This window comes from Macaca thibetana, chromosome 16, assembly GCF_024542745.1.
Source record: "Macaca thibetana thibetana isolate TM-01 chromosome 16, ASM2454274v1, whole genome shotgun sequence".
Lineage (NCBI taxonomy): Eukaryota > Metazoa > Chordata > Mammalia > Primates > Cercopithecidae > Macaca > Macaca thibetana.
This window is the reverse complement of record NC_065593.1, coordinates 45,522,896-45,548,170: the sequence shown is the minus strand read 5'-3', so window position 1 is coordinate 45,548,170 and position 25,275 is coordinate 45,522,896. Positions and strand designations below refer to the sequence as shown.

The window sequence follows — 25,275 nt, the reverse complement described above, 5'->3', positions numbered from 1 at the left end:
GAGAGATTATCAACAATAATGATCTACTCTCGCTCTCCCCCAGACCTCTCCACTGTAGCTGGCTCAAGGGCATCACTCTCTCTGCTTTTCAAACCATTAGGAACCCCATTTCCCATTCATTCACGAGGCACTGCTCAGGTGCCCACTGTGTTGCGTTGTTTTCCTTCCGGCAGCACTGGGGAAGCATGGAGGAAGGAAGCAATATAGACAGGATTCTTCCAAGGGTGAGAGGGAAGCAGGTGAAAACAACAGAGGTGCTCAGCAAACGCCCGGCCACCCCCTTCCAGGGTGCAAATGGGCACAGGGAAGGCTGGAGGCAGAGGGGTCTACCTAAAGCGCTCAGTTCTGCCCCCATCACTGAGCATCTGCTATGTGCAGGGTATGGCTGGGGAGGGGTGGGGAATACGGAGAGGTGTGCCTGAATGGCAGACACATCACCTCTAGCACAGCTGTGAGTGTGCTTGGTGCAGAGTTTACGTGTCTTGGATCTGTCTTCCCAACCTGAGAGTGCTGGAGGGCCCAAGGTTGGGAACAGTTGTTGTCAAACCTCAGCCAAGCCTAGTGGTCACTTTTCTGTCTCTCCCTTGCCAGGTCTCTCTGCTGTGGTTCATTCCCCCCTTCCTGACACTCCCCACACCCAGGTCTAGAGGCCACCTTCATCAGCATCACTTGGGTGGGGACAGGAGCTTATGTAATATGTAGTCCTGGGTTCCTGTCTACCAACTAAGGCTCCCTGGGGATGGGACCCCAGAATCTGCATGGTGCATACTCCACACCGTGTCCACTCTGCTTGGCACTTTGGGCGTGAAAACCCCACTTCTCCTGTGGCTTCAGGATCAGCCCCAGCTGTCCTCCTAGCCCCTGGCTCCCTGTTCCTCCCTGGAAGCCTTTGGGGGTTCTTTTCCTCTGACCACGTTACCTTAAATGCCAGGGTGCCCAGTGCTCCTCTGGCACCCTCCATACCTCCAGCACCCCAGGCTAGACTTTCTCCTGCCCCTGGGTGGCTGACAGCACACAGACTTGACAGGGTCAAAGATGACCCTCCCACCCTCACCACAGACCCCATCCCTCTCCTCCCACCTATGGTACCCACCTCGTCAACTATCCAGCCTGTTGCTCAAGCCAGGGACCTGGGTATCACACCTGCCTTCCTCTCTGCCTTCCTGCCTCACCTCAGTAACAACCGAATCCCGATCATTTTGCCTCCTAAAGCTGCCTTCAGCCTGCCTGCCCCCTGCCCCCAAACCGCTGCATTTGTCTCCTAATGATTTCCTCTCCTCTCCCTCCCTCTAGTCCAGGGGATTCTCCAAAAGCTTTTAAAATGCAAATCTAACTATAATCACAGCCCCATTAAAATCCTTCAAACATTCCTTGTAAACAAAGATCCCAACCCCTTGACCCTCCATCATCTGGCCCCAGCCTCCCCTCCTCCCACTCTGTGCTCCCGGAACAGCAAACTGCTTCCAGTTCCAGCCTCCAGACCTTTAGTCATTCAGTGCCCTCTGCCAGGAATAGCCCTTGCCAGGCGGGCTCTTTCCTCACAACTGCAGTATCACCTCCTCCAGGAAGCCATCTCTGACCCTCCCGCCCCTGCCCCCAGCTTCCTCGGTGCATCCATAATGTCTTCCTTGTTCAAGGATCTGTTATTCCACTCACCACACTGAGTTATAATTATCGATTTTCATGTCTCTGTTCCATACTTGCCGATGAGATCCTTGAGGGCAGGGACGGTGTCCCATTCATCTCTATCTCAACCCCTGGCCTGGCGCCTGGCACGGCGGACAGGCTCGGCCAGTGGGTGATGGATAAATGCGGAGGGGAAACTTGAACACAGTGAGAGCCAGAAATGACCAAGAGGGGAGTAAGGGCAAGCCTGGCAGGAGGAGCAGCCAGAGCAAATGTGTGGGAAGTGGAGGAGCGAGAACTTCCGTTTATTGCACTCCTACGACTGCCCGCCAGCCATTGTGCCTGCGCTTTGTTTGCACATTTTGTCTCATTTGGTTCTTGCAAGAACAGATCAGGAAACGGACATCAGAGAACCAAAGTAACCTGCCCAAGGTCACACAGCCAGGTCTGGAACAGAATCTGGGACTGTCTGGCCTGAAAACCTGTGCTCTTTCTGCTGGGCCACACAGCTCTCCTAGGGACAGGACCTTCTGGAAACCAGACAAGGAGTGGGCCCAGCTACGCCCCTGCCTAGCTGAGCGCCGGAACCAGCTGCCCACACTCAGGCCAACAGCTTCTCCCTCCCAGCCGGACCAGAGGCTTAGAGGCCAAAGATTTGCCTGTTCCTTCCTCCCCCGGCTATGGAGGGTCTTTGACTAGACATGCACGCCTCCACCCCCCCACCCCCCCACCAGGAAAGAGCTGTTGCATCTTGGTACGGCCCAGGGTGCCTGGAAATGCAGGGGGTTCTGTGATGCTGTCTGGGTTTTGCAGAATCTGTCTCCCTCATCGCACTTGGCCCAGGCTGATATTAAGATTCATCTGCATTCCCCGCGCACCCGCCTGGCAGATGGTGGGGGAGGAGGCTGGGTGCGTGCCGGGGTTGCAGCCACGGGACCAAGCTGGGCCTTGGAGGGCCACAGAGCAGAGTGCCCACCCACTGTGCCCCTTGTGCCCAGCCCAAGCTGGGACCACTTCAAATGATGGGGTGCCTCCTCACCTTCATAGCCTCCAAGGGGTGCCAGGACTTGACCTTTCATTTTTCTAAAGACTAAAGGGACCCTGGAATTCCAGGAGGGAGACCTGAAGATATGGAGTGGGGGTGATGCAGGATGGGCCCCAACTTTGGGAATCTCAGATCAGGGTTGTGTTCTTCCTCCTTGCCCTGGAGGTTTGCAGAGACCCCGCTGGGATAGGAGCCGCTGTCGGCCTGGTGACCCCTGTGGCTTAGAGAGGGCAAGTAGTGAATAATGAAGGGACAGCCTCCAGGAAGGCCTTGCTCTCCTCACTCTCCAGCTTCTCAGGACCTGCCCGCGGCCCCAGAATCTAGCCCGGCTCCTATCAGCCTTTTCAGCTCGGGGGCCCAGCCAAATACTTCCTGTCACAGTGGCTGGACCCAGGAGGTCCAGGGATTATCTCAGCCCCTCCAAGTAAAGTAGAAGAGGGAAGGAGCAGACATCATAACAAAAGGAGTGCAGGCTAGACACCCAGAAGGACTTCCCTCAGCGCAGGTTTTGGCTCTTAGAACAGGTTTTGAAAAAAAAAGGATCTTTCTTAATTCTAGGATTCCTGAGTTGGGGGCAGGGCAGCAGATTCTTGCTGCCCGCTCCCGGGGAACAGGCGCCCTGCCAGAGGGGTGGAAACGGTAGGGTCCCTATCCCCTGGCCACCACCCTCTCCCTTCCTCTCCAAGAGCTACTCTGCCCCCGCGTGCAGTCCCCTCCGCGCTGGAGAGCCCGCGTCCTAGGTCCCCGGGCTGCGGGCCGGCAGGGGAGGAGTTAACTCCGGAGGTACCGGCTGGGCTCACTGTACCTGCCGCCGCCGCCGCCGCCGGTGGGAGGGACGAGGAAGCGGGAGCCGCCTGGGCGCCAGGAGCGCTCTAGTCTGGCGGGGCGCAGCGCGGGGAGCGGGTAGCCGGGGCTCCGCGCGGCCGGGGGCGTCCGCCAGGGGGCGCGCCGCGACGGGGCGGGTGGAGCAGCCTGGTCGGGGGAATTAGCGTCAAGGACGGGCGCGCGCGCAGGTCCCTAGCACATCTGGGCGAGAGCGGCGCCGCTGGAGCCGAGCGGGGCGCCGAGCGCAGATCTGGAGCAGCAGAGCCACGGCGCAGCTGGAGCCCTTCGAGGCGCTCGGGGCGCACATCTGGGACCTCGAGCGGGGGCCGCGCCGCGGGCAGCTGGACCAGGGGAAGGGGGCGGCGGCTGCACAGCTGGACCGAAGGGGGCGGGGTCGGCCCTGGGCGACAGGCTGAGGGGAGGGCCTCGGGCCTCCGGGGACTGGAGCATGGGACGGCGCGCCTGAAGGAGCAGGAAGGGGACGAAGAGGCCTGGGACCCCGTAAAGAGAAGAGGAGAACGAGGGGACGAGAGCGGAGGAGGAAGATGCAACTGACTCGCTGCTGCTTCGTGTTCCTGGTGCAGGGTAGCCTCTATCTGGTGAGTGGTCCGCGGGGAGCTGCGCAGAGGGGCGGGGGCCCGGAGGATCAGGGGAGAGCGCGGGAAGCTTGCGAGCCCTGAAACTTTCTCCCTTCCCCCGACATCCCGGGGATGGCGGGGAAGACTGGAGGCTGGGGGAGAGGGCGGGTCCGAGGCCGGAGACTGGACAGATAGGGTTAATAGGGGCGGGAAGAGGGTGCTTGGCTGGCCCACCCACTCCGCGGCGGGTGGCTGGAGGTGCGACTGGCGCTCGGAAAAAGGCCCGGAGCGGGGTCGCCGGGGTTACCCGACCCCTTCCCGGAGCCTCAGGACCGCGGAAGTGGGGGCGATGGGGCGCGGGTCGTGACCTGCAGGCTTTTCCCCTGACCTCCGGTACTCCGAGAGCCCCGGGTTCTGGGTCCCCCAGAGCGCGGAGCCGGTCCAGGCGGGGGGCGGCCCCCGCGTCCCTCCCTCCCGCCTTCCCTCCCGCTCCCTCCCTCCCCGCCTGTTGTTTTCCTCTCCTCTCCTGGCTGCGCGCAGCCGGAGCCCCACAGGACCTGGGCAGGCGGCTCCCGCCCCGGGCGCTCGCAGCAGCTGAGCTGAGCGCCCAGAGCCCGCTCCCCGTGCGCCGGCTCCGCGGCTTCTCGGCGACCCACGGCGCCGGGGAACCCCTCCCCGAACCCAGCCCAGGGGCTTAACTCCCCTCCGACCGAGCGCCCGCCAACCCTCCCCGCAATACTGTCGTGGAGAAGCCTCAGCCCCGCATCTGGACCTGACCCTTTAATCAACAAGCCCCTTGCCACCGCCCCATGCCACGGTGGGAAGAGCCCTTCCCTTCTCACGGCCCCAGCTTTACCCTCCAGCCACTCAGCCGTGATCCCCAGGAACAAGTACCTACAGGTCTGCAGCCCTGGACCCAGTCCCCGAGCCTCCCCTCCTAGCCGTCCCTCTACCCCACCTCTGGGGCCTGGCAGTCAGGGCCAGCCTGAACTGTGGGGCAGAGACAGACTCGGCCACAGCACACAGCTGCCGGCACCACCCAGACCAGAACACAGGCATGAGGAGCCCACAGCCCCTTGGAGCCCTACTGTCCCAACCCCAGTGTCACCGCCAAATCCAGATGCCCCTGGTGCTGGTAGTAAAGACACCTAGGGAGAGTGGTTGCTTTCAAATGCTGAGCAAACACGCAGCCAGGCTGCGCCCTCAGGAAGCCCTGTCAACCCCCTGATGCCCTCCACTGCTGTCCCACTCTCCCTGTGGCGCCTCCAGGAATCTCCCCAGGTGTGGGTTGTCACCATAGCTGATCCAGCAGAGGGAGGATGAGCCCCTGCAGATTCCAGAGGCGGATGGCGCCTGGGTAAAAACCCTTTCAAAAAGACACATCTGATCTGTGAGGCCAGGAGTGTGCAGTGTAACGGAAGGGCTGACCCTATGTGAACTCAGCCTTGTAGTGTTAAACTCTGAGCCCCAGTGTCCTTATCTGTGAAATGGGGATAAGAACTCCTACCTCAGAATCCAAGTAACATCTTGGCATGTCATCCTCAGTGTCCCCTGGAGAGGTGTTTGGCTTTCCATTCCCATGGCCATCCTGAGTGTGGCATTCACTCGGGTCTCCCCTAGTCCTCTTGCCAAACCTAAACTATATTCGTGCTTGAGAATTATACTGTGTTCTGCTTTCTTATTCCATTGTCTGGTGGTTCTCTTTGCATCCAAGGGTAGAAATTATCCTAGGGTAGGAACAGTGTCTTACCCAACAGACTAGGAAGTCCCAAAAGGCAGGGGCTAGCCTCTCCTGTCAAACCAGGGGCTCTCCCAGGATAAGGATGGTGCTCCCCTATCTGACTCAGGGCTCTTTGAGAGCGGAGACTATGCCTCCCCCATCAGCCTGGGGATTTCACAGAGATCCTACCTCCTATCAAACTGGGGGCTCTGTCAGCACAGGGATGATACTTCTGCAATTAGATGGGGGGTCCCCGAGATCAGAAGCTGGGCTTCCCCCATCAGACTGGGGACTCCCTAGGGGTAGGAGCCATTGTCCCTGGTGCCACAGTCCACTGGAGAGAATTACTGTCAGTCTTTGAGACTTTGAATAGTGGCCAAGACAGGACAGTGAGGAAAGGACATGGGGGGCAGGCTGACCCAACTGTCAGAACCTGAGATGTACACAAGCTAGAGTGTACACTTGCCCCCCAGCTTCAGTGGACAACATGCAGGAGCTCTTCACCCAGGTCAGAGTGAAGTGGCAGGGACAGGGGTGCTGCTGGTGGTGGGGGTGGTGGACCTCCAGGGACAGGGCTCTTACTGTACTCACAACTCCCTCCATAGGTCATCTGTGGCCAGGATGATGGTCCTCCCGGCTCAGAGGACCCTGAGCGTGATGACCACAAGGGCCAGCCCCGGCCCCGGGTGCCTCGGAAGCGGGGCCACATCTCACCTAAGTCCCGCCCCATGGCCAATGCCACTGTCCTAGGGCTGCTGGCCCCACCTGGGGAGGCTTGGGGCATTCTTGGGCAGCCCCCCAACCGCCCGAACCACAGTCCCCCACCCTCAGCCAAGGTGAAGAAAATCTTTGGCTGGGGCGACTTCTACTCCAACATCAAGACGGTGGCCCTGAACCTGCTAGTCACAGGGAAGATTGTGGACCATGGCAACGGGACCTTCAGCGTCCACTTCCGACACAATGCCACAGGCCAGGGCAACATCTCCATCAGCCTCGTGCCCCCCAGTAAAGCTGTAGAGTTCCACCAGGAACAGCAGATCTTCATTGAAGCCAAGGCCTCCAAAATCTTCAACTGCCGGATGGAGTGGGAGAAGGTAGAACGGGGCCGCCGGACCTCGCTTTGCACCCACGACCCAGCCAAGATCTGCTCCCGAGATCACGCTCAGAGCTCAGCCACCTGGAGCTGCTCCCAGCCCTTCAAAGTCGTCTGTGTCTACATCGCCTTCTACAGCACGGACTATCGGCTGGTCCAGAAGGTGTGCCCAGATTACAACTACCATAGTGATACCCCCTACTACCCGTCTGGGTGACCGGGGGCAGGCCACAGAGGCCAGGCCAGGGCTGGAAGGACAGGCCTGCCCATGCAGGAGACCATCCGGACACCGGGCAGGGAAGGGCCTGGGCCTCAGGCAGGGAGGGGGGTGGAGAGGAAGAGATGCCAAGTGGGGCCAGGGCCAAGTCTCAAGTGGCAGAGAAAGGGTCCCAAGTGCTGGCCCCAACCCGAAGCTGTGGTGTGACTAGATCACAGGAGCACTGGAGGAGGAGCGGGCTCTCTGTGCAGCCTCACAGGGGTTTGCCACGGAGCCACAGAGATGCTGGATCCCCGAGGCCTGTGGGCAGGCCGATCAGTGTGGTCCCAGAGTCATGGGAGGAACCTAAGCCCTTGGTTCTTGCCATCCTGAGGAAGGACAGCGACAGGGATGGGGAGATTTCATCAGTGTGGACAGCCTGCCAACTTAGGATGGATGGCTGAGACAGGGCTTCCTAGGAGCCAGTCAGGAGGGTGGGGTGGGGCCAGAGGAGCTCTCCAGCCCTGCCTAGTGGGCAGCCCTGAGCCCCTTGTCCTGTGCTGAGCATGGCATGAGGCTGAAGTGGTGACCCTGGGGTCTTTGATGTCTTGACAGATTGACCTTCTGTCTCCAGCCAGGCCACCCCTTTCCAAAATTCCCTCTTCTGCCAGCACTTCCCCTCTACCACCCATTGCTGATGGCACACCCATCCTTAAGCTAAGACAGGACGACGGTGGTTCTCCCAGCACTAAGGCCACAGCCCATCCATGTGCTGTGTGTCCCTCTTCCACCCCACCCTCTGCTAGCTCCTCTGGGAGCATCCATGTCCTGGAGAGGGGTCCCTCAACAGTCAGCCTCGCCTGTCAGACTGGGGTTGTCCCGGATCTGGATGGCGCTGCCCTCTCAGCAGCGGGCATGGGTGGGGCGGGGCCAGGCCGCAGAGCATGTGCTGGATCTGTTCTGTGTGTCTATCTGTGGGTGGGGGGAGGGGAGGGAAGTCTTGTGAAACCACTGATTGCTGACTTTTGTGTGCAGAACCATGTTCTTGGAGCAGGAAATAAAGCTTGCCCCGGGGCACTGGAGTCAGAATTGTCCAAGGAAAGGGCCTCAGGCATCCCTTGGTCCAGCAAGAATTTCTCTGATGGCCACAGGACATTTGCTGGAGACCCAAGTGGCAGGGCTCCAACCGCCCTTGGAGCTGATGCTTGCTGAGGGCTCAGGGCTTCCCTCTCCAGCCCCCGTTCCAAGCTGTCTGATCCCACACGAGGAAACCTGAGTAAACCCGCTGGGCTTGGTGCTAGAGGAGGGCGTAGCATCTTCAAGAACAGCTTGAGGAGGGAGAGCTAGCAGGTAGAATGGGCCAATGAGGGTGTTCCTTGGTGTCCTCCCTGAACTGCCATCTGCAGACCCAGCAGGGTCCTAGCCCCGTCATTTTGCTGCGTGGCCTTGGCCATGTCCATTCTCCTCTCTGGCTTTCTTTGTTTCTTCCTCTATAACATGAAGGGCTTGCCCAGACCAGGGGTTCTCAAACACAGATCACCCGGAGGGTTTGCTGACACACAGATTTCTGGGTCCTACCCACGTTTCTAATTCAGCAGGCTTGGGTGGGGCCTAAGAATCAGAATTTCTAATGAGTGCCCAGGTCTGTGCTGATGCTGCTGCTCCAGGGCCCACGCTGGGAGACCCACTCAAAGGACCTTGAAGTTCATCTCTGGCTATGGCTCCGCAGGATGGGGAGATACCTCGGAGGCGCTCTCCCAGCTGTAATTTCCATCTGCTTCTCCTAGGGAGGGGGCCTTTCAGAGATCCCGGGGTATTGTATTGGGTTTGCAGTCTGACCACATGCCAGTGAAGGAACAGGCTGGAGTGGGTGCGGACACAGGGCCTGCATCAGTCGCTCCCCTCCCGCAGCTAGTAAGAGGCCTCAGAATGGCCGGCTGCCAGTGGCACCTCGTCTGGGAGTTACTTGGGCCCTTTGGGGCTCTGTGAAGGAAAGACACTACCAAGGTCACAGTGCCTTGTGGAGGTCATTCTAAGTCAGTTCTCTTGGGAGGGCAGCACTCAGGGCCCTTGGGGCCCTCTTGAGGAGAGGAGAGTCCTGGTAGCAAAGTAAGATGGTCTTGCCAGCCCCCACCTTTCACCCCTGCCCACCAGCGCTCAGCGCAAACCGGTCCCCTCATACTGCAGCACAGAGCTAGGCGGGGCTGAGAAGCCATCTAGTTACAGCCCACCTTGTAAGAAGTGACCCAGCGTGTTTCCCCCACACCATACTTTCAGGGGCCGTCTCTCCTGAGCAGAGACAGAGACGTGAGAGACACACCCCGCCTCCAGACCACCCTCCGCTCCCGACCCTGGAGGCTTGAGGCTGCTGGCACTGGAGCAGCCCACCCATGGATGCCCACTGGATGCCATTCAGCCTCCCACAGCGCCGTGGAGACTGCAGGAAGGAGGGAACAATGGGGCCAGAGGCCCTGGGTGCCCTCCCTGCCTGCCCTGGCTGAACTCTCAGCAGGCACCTGGGGGCACTTTGACCCCCCTCCTGCTCCTCTCCTCCTGTGGAGAGCCAGATGCTGCCGACAGCTGGAGGGCCTGGCCTGCCTGGCACACCGTTCTGCCTGCACCAGGAATGGATTCATTTTAATAACTTCATTTCACCCTCATGCACACTCTGCCGCCTCAGCTCTCCTTTCCGCCTTCCCCAGTAACCTGGCTGCTCTCCTCAGCTAGGACTTTGCTAACAGATTTCCTCCCAAACCTTAATTCTTTGAAATAGCCCTCTGGTCCCTACTGCTCTTGCCAGATACTTCTGTGCCCCCTTGGTCCTCATAAGGGCAAGGGGTCCATCCAGCTTCCTCTGGCAAAGAAGACGTCACCTCTGCCTCGTGGGCGAGCAGTGTCCCCATGGTGACGCCCCCCCCCCCACCGTCACGATGAAGTGCTCTGGCCTCCCACTCTTGCCATGCACACACTCACAGGAAAGTCCTCTGAAGAAACCTGTCCCCCACTCTGCCCAGACCCCAAACGGCCAGGTCCTACTCACACTCCAACCCTTTGGTCTCCCCCATCCACTGCCCTTCAAGGCAGTCTGAAACGCCCTCAGACCATTTAGTTGTCCCGAGGTCTTCCACTCGAACCCCTTAGCCCAGCTGGGGGCTGCCAGGGGCCTTGTCTCCTCCCTCAGTGGAGCATCTGGGACAAGTTTACCAGGCTGGGGGCTCTGTAAGGACACAGCTTGGATCTCCTCATCAGGCTGGGGAACACCTGGGGCCAGGGGCCGTGCCTCCCTCATCAGACTGCGGACTCCCTGATGTCAGGGGCTGGATGGCCCTGTAGACTGGGGATCCCTGAGGGCAGACGCTGTGCCCCCGCCTCCCCCACCGCCCCCCCCATCAGACTGGAGTCTCCCTGAGGGCAAGAATTGTGCTCTGGATAGGAGGGGGACAGCTTGCCTTTTCCTAGGCATCAGAGCACCTGGAGGCTGCCTCTGCCCTTCAGCTTTGCTCAAAGGCGCTGTCTGGGTCTCAGCATTCCTTCCTCAAGTAGGGTGAATCTCCTAGCACTCTGAGAAGCTAATAAGGGGGAGTACCCATTAGGTCAACTGGTAGCAACGCCCGAGTCTCCTTCTCGATGAAGCTTAAGGCAAAAGCAAATGAGTATCTAGGTCCCTTCCCCCTCCTGCCCCCCTTCCCTTTCCTGGGATGAGCAAGCGGGAACTGAGTCACCCCGTTCCCCATCCTTGGCAGGAATGCTGGTGACCTTGCATTGTGGCAGATTCAGGTGGCGAGGCCCATTGCTTAGAGATGCACCTGGTGGGTGGGTGGCAGGGATGCTGGGGGTGTGTTTATGGGGATGGAGGTGGCTGAAGGGTAGGTAGGGGTGACCAGGTGCTGGGATTATCGAGTGAGTATGTGCAGGGGAACTGTAGAGACACAATGAAACAGTTGTTCTGTGTTGGGAAATGATCCAGTGTCATGGCTGGGAGTGGGAGAGAGAAATGTTACTTCCGAAGACTCCAAGTCCTGTGGTACTGCCAGGAGAACCGGGGGCTGGGGTGACGGGTGAGGAGAGGCACCATTAGCCCTGCCAGGCAGAGGCAAGATGGGGTGGGGGCGGCACCTGCCAATTATGCCAAAGTCTTGGAGTGGCAGCTGGCACCATCACCAAGCCACAAATGCCAGCAGAGACCTGGCACTCACCTGGGTTGTGATTCCATAGGGCCCCTGTCTCCTGTTGGTCTCCTAGGCTCAAAGGCTGACCTGATAATTCAATTGAAGGATGCCTAGTTTGAGGCCTTCCAGTTCCTGTCCCAGGCCACCTGGTCAGGTGGTCCCAAGGGACAAGCTAGGTCCTCCTGAACCGCAGAGGCTGCCAATAAACTGTCAACACAGGTGTTGCAGGAAGATATAGCTGGGTCCTCATTCTGGGTCTGTAATTTATTAGACATGTGGCTTTGGACTAATGACATAATCTCCCAGAGCCTCCTTAGATGAAAAACTAGGGCTTTGCCTACCTTGGCGTATTGTTAGGAAAATTAAATCAGTTGCTCAATAAATGTTACTTCCTCCTGTCTTTGTTTTCTAAGATGGGTTGATGTTAACCTTGGCCTTGCTTCTGGTGTGGAAAGGGGAACGGGTCCCAGGCTAGAGGTAGGAGACCTAGGTTCCTACCCTGGTTCTGCCCCATCATGCATGTGGCAGAGATTTCTAATTGTCCCTTAATACCCATTTTCGCTTTCTCCATAGTAATGGGATTCTCTGTTTTTAGCTGGGCATGTGGCTGCCTGAAATAACTACTGCATTTCTCAGCCTCCCTAGATGTAGTCATGTGACTAAGATCTGGCCAGTGACATTTAAGCCAAAGGTTTAGGTGGCACCTTCCAGAAATCATCAGACAGCTGATGTGCACTCTCTGTCCCTTTGTTCCACCCTCTGTCCTGCAGCCTGGAATAGGTACGAGGCTGCTGCCATCTTAGACCAGGGGGTAAGAGCCACACCCTAGAGGTGGCAGAGCAGTGAGTTGGAAGAAGTCTTGGTCCCTGGGAATGTTCTGGAATAGAAATATCATACCAAGGCCAGGCATGGTGACTCATGCCTGTGATCCTAGCACTTTTGGGAGGCTGAGGCAGGTGAATCACCTGAGGTCAGGAGTTTGAGATCAGCCTGGCCAACATGGCGAAACCTTGTCTCTACTAGAAGTACAAAAATTAGCCAGGTGTGGTGGCGGGTGCCTGTAATCCCAGCTACTCGGGATGCTGAGGCAGGAGAATCACTCAAACTGAACGGGAGTTGGGGGGTGGGGGGATGGGGAAGTGGGGGGCGGGGGACCGGGGGCCGGGGAGGGGTTGCAGTGAGCCAAGATTGCGCCACTGCACTCCAGTTTGGGTGGAAGAGCGAGACTCTGTCTCAATAATAAAAGAAGAAGAAAAGAAGAAAAGGAAGGAAGGGAGGGAGGGAGGGAGGGAGGAAGGCAGGCAGGCAGGCAGGCCAACCATACCAGCCCTAGGCTGCCGGCCTTCAGACTTTTATGTAAGAGAAAAATCAAAGTTCTATCTTATTTAAGTCACTGTGCTTTGGGTTTCCCTTTCTTGCTGTTAATTCTAGCTCCTCCTAAGTCAGTGGATGCATTTGGGCACTTCACTTACATGGCCTCGGCTTTCTCATCTGTGGAACTGAGATAATGCTTACATATCTTGGCACGGACCAGAGAGGTTTTATAGACTCACAGGCAAGAATAAACATGGAAGGCGCGGGTCCTCCTCCCTGTCTTAAGGCACACAGCCTCCATTTTAAGGGGAGTAACAAACAAGTTGCTGCTGCATTGTGGAGAGCCCTGGAAGGGCTCAGGAGAATTCTCTAGCCCTGAAAGGCCTCAGTCCCCAAATTCATCCCCAACACCTCTGAGTCCCATCTACATTCTGCTGTTGGTGACACACAATCCTCGTTAAGGGCCTGACTGATCCCAGCCAGATGGGATCCTAATTTAATTAAAACCCTTTAATTACCTGCAACAACACTGCTTTGGAAGTCCAATGCAAAAGGACCCTGTGATGGGAGGGGCACCGTCCACAGGGCAGAGTAGTGGCTGCCCTTTTAGCACTGAGGGAACTGAGGGACGCAAAGTGTTTCTCCCACCCCAGTGGGCACAAACTGCATGGAACAGCCCGTGTGGTCCAGGCTTCTGGGGGTGGTTTATAGGGTACAGCCAAGCAGGGGAGTGCATGAACCAGGCCCTTGGGAGCAGAGTACCAGGCTCTTGGCCTGAAGCTGTCAGCGCTGGTTTTGTGCTGACACTGAGACCAATACAGCCTGTTCTGGTCAGGTCTAGGCCCTCCCAAGACCCTGCCCCTGCAGGACACTCTGTGTAGGAGCAGGCATGGCTCTAATTTCTCCTGAATGGCCCGGCCTAAGAAGCAGGAGTTACCTCTGCAACCACCAAAGGAAATCCGTGCCCCTGCGAACAGTGTCTTTCTTCAAGGTGTCATCCACTTGGGGAGGGGCGATGAAAGGGAGTAACCTGAGTGGGCTGCAGAGGGGCCACATGGTTTCTTGGGGACGTATAAAGACCACTCATGTTTTTTTTGTTGTTGTTGTTTCTTTTTTTTTTCTGAAACAGAGTCACACTCTGTCGCCTAGGCTGGAGTGCAGTGATATGACCTTGGCTTAATGCAATCTCCATCTCCTGGGTTCAATCAATTCTCATGCGTCAGCCTCCCAGGTAGCTGGGATTACAGGTGTGAACCACCATGCCTGGCTCATTTTTGTATTTTTAGTAGAGATAGGGTTTTACCATGTTGGCCCGGCTGGTCTTGAACTCCTGACCTCAGGTGATCTGCCCACCTCAACCTCTCAGTGTTGGGATTACAGATGTGAGCCACCACACCTGGCCTCTTCTCATGGTCTTGAGCCTCAACTGGCTTCTTCTGATAGAGGCAGAAGGAAGGAGCTCAGCCCAGGTCAGAGCCTGCTAAGCCTTGGCAAAGGCAGACTCAGAAACCCAGACCTGTAAGCTGGGCTGTTTGGGGGATATCTTGTGTTAATACACCCTCAGGTCTCCCTTAGTACTTAGTCCTTAAACAATTGCTTAATTAACAAAGCCTCTGATAGTTCTGGCTGGTCTCCCCTGGTCCAGGACATCCAGGTGAAGAGGCTTTGATTCACACTTGAGCCATAGTCTTAAAGCAAGAGAAATGTTCTACTGGAGTCAGTGTGATATCAGCAGCTGGAGTTGAACTAAGAAATCCCAAAAGGAAGGAGAAATTCAAGAGGGAAGAGCTGAAACCACCAGGCCCCACCATTCCACACCTCAAAGATTCTTCCAAAGGTAAAGCGAAGGAGGCTATCTACATGCTTTATTGAACAAGCCCTCCAGTACCAAGCCCTCTGTGCTCCCACTCATCTCATCCTCTTCCTCTCTCCTCCAGAATCCTGCTTCAGTTACCCTCATCTCACTTCCTTTGCTGTCCCTACCATTCACAACCTCTAAAGAGCCTGTTGCTATCCCTGGACTTGGGTTGGGTCTGGAGTAGTGTCTGCAGTGCCCGCCTGTGGATTCTCTAAGCAGGAAATGTGGATGTCCCCTCTAGACTAGAAACAGGGAACAGGAGCGGCCTTCCCCCTCAGACCAGAGACTCCCTGAGGGCAGGGACTGTGTGCCCCTCAAGACTCGCCAGAGGCTGGGTGCAGTGGCTCACGCCTATAATCCTAGCACTTTGGGAGGCCGAGGCGGGCAGATCACAAGGTCAGGAGTTTGAGTCCAGCCTGGCCAATATGGTGAAACCCCATCTCTACAAAAAATACAAAAATTAGCTGGGCGTGGTGGTAGGTGCCTGAAGTCCCAGCTACTCGGGAGGCTGAGGTAGGAGAATCGCTTGGACCCAGGAGGCGGAGGTTGCAGTGAGCGGAGATCACACAACTATACTCCAGCCTGGGCAACAGAGCAAGATTCCGTCTCAAAAAAAAAAAAAAAAAAAAAAAAAACTCGCCAGAAGCAGGGTGGCACTCCCTACAGAAGTGCGGCTCCATGCAGGTGCTGCCGCTCATCCAACTCTGCATGAGAGGTCATCGCTGCTGTGCCTCACACCTGTGTGCTGATGCATGATCACAGCCTCAACCCGCTAATGTGGGAGAGGAAGTGGCAACAGGAAGACAGACTGCTGCACGGTATGCACCCCAAATTCCCAGATCCTCCTGGCCGGAAGAGCAGGTGTGGCAGGAAGGGTGAAAGCAGGAAAGGATGGTGGCATGCCAGCCAGTGTTGGCACACCCCTCCTCCCACCTGTCCCTGATATTGTATGTTGTCTTCTCTAGAAAGGTCTTCAGAGACCCAGGTTGGCCCCTGGGGCACAGTGAGGGGCAGGTCTCACCCTGAATCTCTTAGTCAGAAGACAGCCAAGGCTTCTGGCTCCTAACCCAGTGATTTCTTCCCATTATGCCAGGCTTCCTTGCCCCAGATCCCTTTCATGGCTTGGCAAAGAAAGCCCTACTCGGTCCTAGGGAGCCTGGACTCCCCTCACTTTGGGATGAAGGCAAAGCTGTGCCCAGCTGGGATATGTTTGAAGAGAGCTGTGTCTTGAGTCTTCATTGGCATGTGATCTTTATCTACCCACCTTGCCTCTCTGGGCCTTGGATGGCAATTCTTCCCTACCTGCTCACATGGTTCCTGTGAGGGCTAAACTGGCCCAGTGCATGGTGAGCCCCCATATCACTGTCGGCCCCAGCCGCTGGAGCTCACAGACATCCACAGGAATGGGGAGAGGGCTGGGTTTCTCTTTCTTTTCAGGGCAGGCTATGTGGCACAACAGCTGAGTGCAGAGATTCTGAAGCCAGGTTGCCTGGATTCAAATTCCTTCCCCACCACCTCCTAACTGTAAACCTCGGGCAAGTTACTGAACATCTTTGCGTTTCAATCTCCCCATCTGTAAAGTGGGGATGCTTGCTCCTCGCAGAGGGCTGTTGTGAGTTGGAGCCGTGTTTAGTACAGGGGCAATGCTCAAGACCAGCGGCCCAATGACAGCTCATCATGCCCCTCCTGCTCCTGCCAAGCCTGGGTGGGAGGTAGGGAGAAGAACGGCCATGGGCTCTATCATTCCTTACTGCATATCCTAGCTGGGCACAGCTTTGCCTTCACCCCAAAGTGAGGGGAGTCCAGGCTCCCTAGGACCAAGGAGGGCTTTCTTTGCCAAGCCATGAAGGGGATCTGGGGCAAGGAAGCCTGGCATAATGGGAAGAAGTCACTGCGTTAGGAAGAATGTGAAGGAAAAAACTAGGGAAGGTCAGAAGTCTGTCATGTCTACAAAAGATGACACATAAAAAGGAATCTACTTTTGTTTTCCTTGATTCTGGCCCAAAAATGGGGCACTTGGTTGCATTCCCTGTTCCTCGGCCCAGCATCCCACTTGTGCAAGCACCAGCCCTTCCAGCGCACTGAGTGGTTTCTTCTGCGTACTGCCCTCTGGAGCTCTACCTGTAAACAAAAAAGGCTCAGAGAATGCAAGCGACTAACGGATCTTTATTTAGGGACCCAGAGAGCTGTCTGCCAGGCACACTCTCCAGGCACGAGGACCCTCTGCCTTACCTTGCCCTGAGTCCTGGCCCCAGTGCCCTGTCCCCCAACCACGTACTGATAACCCAGTCTCTCCTCACCCAGCCTCATCACCTTCACCTGGCAGACCAGTTTCTCTGGGCTTGGACGGCCCCATGGTCCCTTGCTGGTACCCCCTGTGAATGGGTGTGTGAAACATATCCCTGTCTTGGACTGTACCCTTGAGGGTGAGGACTGTGCCTGTCCTGCCGCATAGTGAGTCCCCTGAGGACAGGGCCTTTTGTGACTCTTTCCTTCCATACTTTGAGAAGAGCCAAGTGCCTGGGGTACACACAGGGCCTGGCTGGTGAATCTGGTTGACTCACAGATGAACTCAATGCAGTTTCTATTGTGGGAATCTTTCACAGGGACAGGGAGAAAGAGAAGGGAAAAGACGCAGGTGAGGAGGCAGCTACATTGTGCCATGCCACACTGGCTTTGGTAAATAGAGGGTAGATGGGGGATGAGTGTGGAAAGGTATATAATGCCCCCATTTCCCAGTCTTGGCAGCTCCCAGGCCTGGGAGAGGAGGGGGCCTGCTGCCACTCAGCAGGCTCTGCCATCTGCCACATCTCAGCGGAGATCAGAACTGGAGGGCTCATTGTAGGCAGGTTTTGTTTTTTCTCTAAATGTGGCAGGATCAGGCTCAAGATGTCACTCCAGTGAGCAGGACTAGAGACGGGGAGCTAAATGTCTAGGAAAACAGGGGAGAAATAAATGGAAGCTTCTATGTTCCAGAAGAGAAGAATGGGGGCAAAAAAAGAAAAAAGAAGAGAAGTTAAAGAAGATAGTGTAGGGAAGATGGGCTTGATTTAGCAGGTTTGCGTCCATCTTTCCCTGGCCACTCGGAAGGCAGCAATAGCCCAGGACACAGGGCTCCTGGGTCCCAAGTGCGTTCCCCTCCTCAACCCTTGTTTTTTCTTTTTTATTAAAAAAGTTTTTTTAGAGACAGGGTGTCACTATGTTCCCCAACCTAGTCTCAAAAACTCCTGGACAAAGTATCCACTCACCTTAGCCTCTGGAGTAGCTAGGACTACAGGCATGGGCCACTGTGACCAACCCCAACTCTTATTTTTTTGAGATGGAGTTTCGCTCTTATTGCCCAGGCTGGAGTGCAATGGCACGATCTTGGCTCACCGCAACTTCCGCCTCCCAGGTTCAAGTGATTCTCCTGCCTCAGCCTCCCCAGTAGCTGGGATTACAGGTATGCGCCACCACGACCGGCTAATTTTGTATTTTTAGTAGAGATGGGGTTTCACCATGTTGGTCAGCCTGGTCGTGAACTCCCAACCTCAGGTGATCCGCCCACCCCGGCCTCCCAAAGTGCTGGGATTACAGGCAAGAGCCACCGCGCCCAGCCCCCAACTCTTATTTTTATACCTACAAGCCAAAGTGCCTCTGCCCTGCCTCTGAACTTCCTTTCTGGTATGCCTAATCTCACTTTTGGAGACTGTAACAATGACAGTGATGATCATAAATGAAGAAGGAAAGAGTGATTTCCGGGTGACTGAAAGATTTGATGCAGGCTCTTTCCTGGGACCTCTGTGGACTCTTCCTCCTCCATATATCACAACAGGCGAGATACCTGGAACCTTGCAGGACGCCAGGCCAGCTCGTCTACTTAGGATGCTTTTTCCCGAGTGAATCCTACTCAGAAGATTCCCACACTCCCAAAGGTGCCCATTTTAGTGTGTCATTGTAGATTTTTATTCCAATCCAAGAAATCCTTAAAGGAACTGGTCTCAGAAGGCCATATATGGCTTAGTTCAGAAACAACAATATAGCAATAGCTATAATATCAGTAGCAGTTTACCTTTCTGAGGTCTTTATTCAATGCCAGGCACCATGATAAAGATCTGACATGTATATTTTCATTAATTCCCGACAAGAAGTCTATGAGATATACCCATTTTACAGATGAGAAAACTAAGGCCAGGATCACAAGTGGTGGCAGGAGATGGAAGCCAGATTCCTGGACTCCAGGTGTGTGCTCTCCAAACACCTGCCGCAGCTGGGCCCTCGGTGCAGCCTGCACTCTTACCAGCTGTTCTTCAACAGCTAGTTCAGATCATGTCTCCAAACCCCACCCTTTCCCAGGAGTTCTCAGACACTGACCTTATTTCCACTTAAATCTGAAAAACATACGACAAACTTGCTCAACCTCCCAGTATCAGACAAACCCACTTATTTCTGCAGGACTCTCCTCACATCCAGAGAGAGGATTCATCCCTGCCTAAGCCCACTCACCTGTTCCTCCTCCAGCACTCTTAGAACTTGAAGGCATAGACTGTCCCTGCTCTACTGGATCCTGGAGTTTTGACTGCTTCCTCTCTACTGGATCTTTCCCATCGGCTTTAAACATGTTATGTCTCCTTCATTCTATAGACAAAACCTAAACACTCCCCTCAACGCATTTTCCTCCTCCAATTACTGTCCTAACCTTGTCCTTCCCTTCACAGCCATGCCTCAAAGGCTTCTCTGTCTCCCATTCCTCACCTTCCCCCATCAGGGTCCCTTCCCTGAAACAGCCTTGGCTAAGGTCACCAATTACTTCCATGTTGTTAACTCCAGTGGACATCTTTTACTCTTTTATTCAACAGCATTTTTTTAAAAACTTTTTTTTTTCTTTTTAAATCTGGTTTGCTTAACTTTGTATTTCCTCCATATAGATCTCTGGCCACTTCTCCTTTGTGGTGTATCTTCCTGTACTAGCCTTGAAGTATAAGAATTCCATAAAGTTCAGTCCCGGGCCCCCTTTCTCCTCACTCTACACTCCTCCTCAGTGATCTAACATCCCAGGATTTTGATGGTACCCTAAACCTGTATCTCCCAGAACCATCTCTCCAGTCCCAACTTCTCTTCTGAGCTCTAGGCTTACCAATTCAACAGCCCATGTGATACCTTCATTTGGATTTCTCAAGGCATCTCACAGTCAACAAGTAAAATAAAATCAATGACCTGATCGCCTCAAGCCTGTTTATCTTCCCATTGGTCTCGCTTCTGGTAAATCCATCTATTCACACAAGCCAGAAACCTCTTCATCCTTACTCTGTCCAATTCATCAAGTTCTGCCAAATTTGCTCCCTAAAATCCCTCTCAAGTAGATGTACTCTTCTCCAGCTGCGCCACCTCCCTACTTCAAGTTCTGTCATCTCTTGCCTTCTTCCACCCCCAACCCCAATGCTAATTTTTCCATACTCTAGCCAGAGATCTTATTAAAATGCAGATCTTGTCATCCCCTGCTGCCTAAAGCTCCTCCATGGCTTTCCCATCGCTCTAGTCTAAGTTATCTAAATCCTAATGTGACCAACAAAGGTTCTGCCACGGCTTCCAACTTGCTCTCACATCTCTCCACACTCTAGCCACCTGGCCTGCCCTGGGCTTCTGGAAAAACACAATAAGCTCCCTCCTGCCTCAGGGTTTTATGAATGCAATTTCTCTGTGTGGAATGTGCCTTCCAGAGTACCAAGTTGACAGGTCCTCATTCTTCAACTCTCACTTCAAGAGCCGATTTCTTAGAAAGGCCTTTCTGGATTCCCCAGACAAGATAGTTCCATGCAGAGGATCTCATGGTACCCTACACATTTCCTTCAGGGCCCTTACCATGCTTTGACATTATTTGTGGGATTATTAAGGATAATCTCTCCCCATTAGACTCCAATGACTACAAGGAGCAGTTAGTTTTACTCACTGTTGTATCCCTAGAAACTAGAACAGTCCTTGGCACATTGTATATGGAATGTATAAATGAACTATTAGCAAAGAAAACAAAAAGAGCTGTAAAAACTATTGGCCAAACCAAGGCAGAGATTCTTAAATATCGGTGGGAGGAGAAGACCCTCGGGATCACCCGTTGGCAGGCATGCTGACCACTCTCAAATGCCCTTTTCTTCTTTTAAAAACTGTTGTTCAGAGATAACGGGGCAGGAAGGATGCACTACGGAGAAAACTCCCTGGAATCACTAAGATTATGTTGGATGACATGTCAGTCACAATGTCTACTTTTCATTAGTGTTTCAATAAAATACATACTTTTGGCTGGGCGTGGTGGCTCACGCCTGTAATCCCAGCACTTTGGGAGGCCGAGGTGGGCAGATCATGAGGTCAGGAGTTCGAGACCAGCCTGGCCAGCATGGTGAAACCCCATCTCTACTAAAAATACAAAAAATTAGCCAGGCATGGTGGCACATGCCTGTAGTCCCAGCTACCCGGGAGTCTGAGGCAGAAGAATTGCTCGAACCCAGCAGGTGGAGGTTGCAGTGAGCCAAAATCGCGCCACCGCACTCCAGCCTGGGCAACAAAGCGAGACTCCAAATAAAAAACCAAAAAAAAAAAACCACTTCCAATACTGATAAGATATAGAAATTATAAAATGTGTTAATTTAACCAGAGAGTAAAATATGTAATACAACATGTATCAATGTATCTTTCGATTTCTGAAAAGGCAGTATTTCATTTTGCTTTCAAACTACATAAATGTATTGTTTTTTGAGACAGGGTCTCACTCTGTTGCCCAGGCTGGAGTGCAGTGGTGCGATCATGGCCCATTGCAACCTCAAACTCCTCGGCTCAAGTGATCCTCCCACTTCAGCCTCCCAAGTAGCTGGGACTACAGGCGTATGCCACTGTGCCCAGCTAATTTAAATTTTTTTTTTTTTTTTTTTTTTTTGTAGAGACAAGGTCTCACTGTGTTACCTAAGCTGGCCTTGAACTCCTGAGCTCAAGAAATCCTCCTGCCTCAGCCTCCCCAAGTGCTAGGATTACAGGCATGAGCCACTGCACCCAGCCCATAAATGCATTTCTTAAATGCTATGGGTGGCCAGGCACGGTGGCTCACATCTGTAATCCCAGCACTTGGGGAGGCCGAGGTGGGTGGATCACTTGAGGTCAGGAGTTGGAGAAGAGCCTGGCCAACACGGCGAAACGTTATCTCTATTAAAAATATAAAAATCAGCCAGGCGTCGTGGCGCACACCCGTAGTCCAGCTACTGGGAAGGCTGAGGCAGGAGAATGGCTTGAACCTGGGAGAAGAAGTCTGAAGTGAGCCACGATCGTGCCACTGCACTCCAGCCTGGTGACACAGCAAGACTCTCTCTAAAAAAATAGTAACAACTTAAAAAAATGCTATGGGTAACAGGAGATGAGGCACACAAATGTCCAGTGGTGTGCTGGAGCTGCTTCACACTGGCTCTCTAGAGATAATTATTAAATTTTCAGGAATTTGAGAACTGGTTGCTAAACAGCCATTATTAAAAATTCAGTTATACTAACATACAATTAGGTAAAGGTAATAAGTACTCAAGACTTATTTCTTCCTAATTATTTTACATTTTACTACTATCCATGCTCAGCTATACTGGGCTGTGTGTCTCTTCCCAACTCTGCTTCAGTGATGTCATTTTAGTGATGCAAAATCAGCCATGGTGACAGTGTTTACACCGTGGGAACTGGCAATGCTGCCAGCCACGGCTTCCATGTCTGGAAACTGAATGGTGTACCTTTATAGCACACCAAGAACCAAACCACTGGCCCATGAAAACATTTGAAGGTCTGAAGCAAATGTTTACTTGGAAGATGAATAGGTTAAAACGTACAGAAACATGTCAGCCAGGCATGGTAGCTTACACCTGTAATCCCAGCACTTTGGGAGGCTGAGGCAGGCGGATCACCTGAGGTCGGGAGTTTGAGACCAGCCTGACTAACATGGAGAAACCCCGTCTCTATTAAAAACACAAAATTAGCCAGGCATGGTGGTGCATGCCTGTAATCTCAGCTACTTGGGAGGCTGAGGCAGGAGAATTGCTTGAACCCAGGAGGCAGAGGTTGTGGTGAACTGAGATCGTGCCATTGCACTCCAGCCTGGGCAACAAGAGTGGAACTCTGTCTCAAAAAAAAAAAAAAAAAAAAGGTATGAAAACATGTCTTTAAGAAATCCTTCTCAAAATCATGTAAGGGTTGAAGGCAATTTTTTCTCAACCTAAAGCTACAGTTGTTCTACAACATGGCTTTCATAACAAATATCAGTTACTAGTGCCCATCATTTATAGGACAACCTGTACACCATTACTTCTAGAAAAAAACAAATGTGTTGACTAGATTATGATACAAATTCTGAAGAGTGGGAGAGATCCCCTTCCTCTCTCCCTTTCAAACTTCTGGAAAGAGGAGCTTATTCTCAATCTATGTTTTCTCACCTCATCAGGCTTGGTTTCTGCCTCCACCATTTGACTGAAACCGCTCGAAGGTAACCCTTGACCTCCTTCCTTACTGCTAAATTCAATGGATTCTTTTGAGTCCTCAGTTCTACGGGCTCTCTGGTTTATTTCTGCCTCCTCCATTAGACTGAGTTAACAGAACAGAAATCCTACCTTCCATACTAGGCTTAGCCTAGCACAGTGTCTGAGGCCTCCTAGATGCTCCGCAATTGTTTGCTCAGTGGCTGGAAATGTAATCTCTGTAACCTTGGGCATGCCACTTCACTTCCATGGATGTCTGTTTTCTCAGACATGAAAAGAAGATGAATCATGTGGGACCCCTTTTTTTTCCTTCGGTTTGTCGAGACTCAACTTTAAGGGTCTTGCAAGGGCTAAAACTCTCCCCCCGCCTGTTTTTTTTTTTTTGAGATGGAGTCTTGCTCTGTCACCCAGGCTGGAGTGCAGTGGCGTGATCTCGGCTCACTGCAATCTCTGCCTCCCAGGTTCAAGAGATTCTCCTGCCTTAGCCTCCCAAGTAGCTGGGACTACAGGCACACGCCACCATGCCCATCTAATTTTTGTATTTTTACTAGAGACGGGGTTTCACCACGCTGGCCAGGCTGGTCTCAAACTCCTGACCTTGTGATCCGCCCACCTTGGCCTCCCAAAGTGCTAGAGTTATAGGCATAAGCCACCGAGACCAGCCAACATTCCCTATTTCAAGTGAGCGTTATAAGTGGATGTGTCCACTTTATTACCAGGCAAACTCCTGGATTTTCACCTTCTCTTTGGTCCTTGGGTCTAAGCTCCAAAGCTATCCCTTTGCCTTCTGTTGTTTCTTGGCTCAGAGTCAGGCTGAGTGACCTTGAGGAAGTTACATAGCCATCTTCCCAAGCTATACAGTTGGAATGAATGGGAGCTGTGCAAGATAAGCTGGCAAATGTTGAGAACTCCTGTGAGATCTGTAAACTGCAGTTACTGGAGCTACATCCCCAAACCTGAGTTACACATATTTTATCTTCATAACATTTCTCCTCTGGAGTTGATCCCCTTCAACTCCTTCATCATTTCGATTTCTTGTACTGAATTCCCTCAAGTCTAAAATTCTTTTTTTTCCCTAGAGCTGCAGAAATCAAGACCAAATAGTATCCAGATGCCACTTTCTACTCCAGCACTATAGGATTTACAGAGGGGGGGGGGGATCATCTTGCTAACGGCTCAGCGGCATTAAGATCCCATCAGTCAACAACATTCAAGTTCCTGTTCTCATCCTGAGGTCAAAGCTTCTGGTTCTCCCAGCTCATTATCCCAAATACTGATCGTCCTACATTTGCTTTCTTGCTCACTGTCTCCATGAGGTGTCCACCTATTGGGTCAAAGGCCCCAACATGGCACGGTCACCTCTGAAATTAAAAGAAGAAAACGCATTCACCTTGCGCATACACGTACACAAAGAGCAGTCCAACGATACTCACCTGAATGTTAAGATTAGTCAGCAAGCCATTAGAAATGAATCTAAATGATGTAGGGCAGAGTTCAGTGACAAGTCATGAGATAAAGGAAACACACAGGGCTCAAGCTGATTAAAAAGATAATTAGTTGTGGAAAATAAGGTTGGGTTCCAGCCAAGAATTTGTCTTTGACAAAGATAAACCAAAGGCTTTGATACAGTCATTTTGGGGGGTATTTAGTTGTTCTTTTATAGGAGTTGAAGAGCAAGAACAAAGCAATAGTCAGTTTCAAAGTGCAGCTCAACTCCCCCTCTGTTTTTTGTTCTGCTCATAAACATACAAGCTATTTCCTTTCATCTGCACAGGCTCATACAATATGGAGATCCCACAATAGATTTACACCAGATTTAAAGATGAATGTGCAGAGCTGTGGTCAAGCCAGAGATCTTCTGGCCTAAGAAAGATCTCAATGTCCCTGGCTGGAATTAAAAAACAAAACACACACACACACACACACACACACACACACACACACACAGACACACACAGACACAGACACACACACACACACACACGCGCGCGCGCGCGTGCTCTTCAAGACCAAAAAGGCTTTAACAGTGAAAAGGAAAAGAGGAGCATCTCTTACCCAAATTGTTAAAACCCACAAAGATGCTTGAGATGTCTAGTAACAATGCAAAGAGCTTTAATCTTTACATAGGGAATGGGGAAAATTTTCCATAGGTGGTCGGATATATGGGGGGAGCTGACAACACAGGGGAAGGGGAGATGCTCATGATGCCAGATACTCTATGTGGATCTGAAACTGCAACTCCAATGGTTCTGCGAAACTACTTGCCTGAAATACTGTTTTGATAAATAAGCCATATCCTTGTGGAATTGAAATCTCCAACTGTTTCACTGGCACGGACATCTCTGCAGTGACAGCTCATGCCCCAGATTGTGGAGTT

General features: G+C 53.2%; 2 protein-coding genes across 2 annotated transcripts in view; one reads left to right on the top strand and one right to left on the bottom strand.

Moving 5' to 3' along the window:
• PHB1 (prohibitin 1) overlaps positions 1-25,275 on the bottom strand; it is a 444,080-nt gene that overhangs the window by 160,103 nt on the left and 258,702 nt on the right. The window lies entirely within an intron of this gene.
• NXPH3 (neurexophilin 3) lies at positions 3,603-8,158 on the top strand. Its single transcript, XM_050765713.1, has 2 exons — positions 3,603-4,095; positions 6,400-8,158. Exons 1-2 carry the CDS (start codon positions 4,042-4,044, stop codon positions 7,102-7,104), a joined length of 759 nt encoding a protein of 252 aa, XP_050621670.1. The 5' UTR covers positions 3,603-4,041; the 3' UTR covers positions 7,105-8,158.

Excerpts from the sequence above, each read along its gene's own strand:
- NXPH3 (XM_050765713.1), top strand. The coding sequence starts at position 4,042 with ATGCAACTGACTCGCTGCTGCTTCGTGTTCCTGGTGCAGGGTAGCCTC. Across the intron at positions 4,096-6,399 it reads TGCAGGGTAGCCTCTATCTG|GTCATCTGTGGCCAGGATGA; the intron begins GTGAGTGGTCCG and ends CTCCCTCCATAG.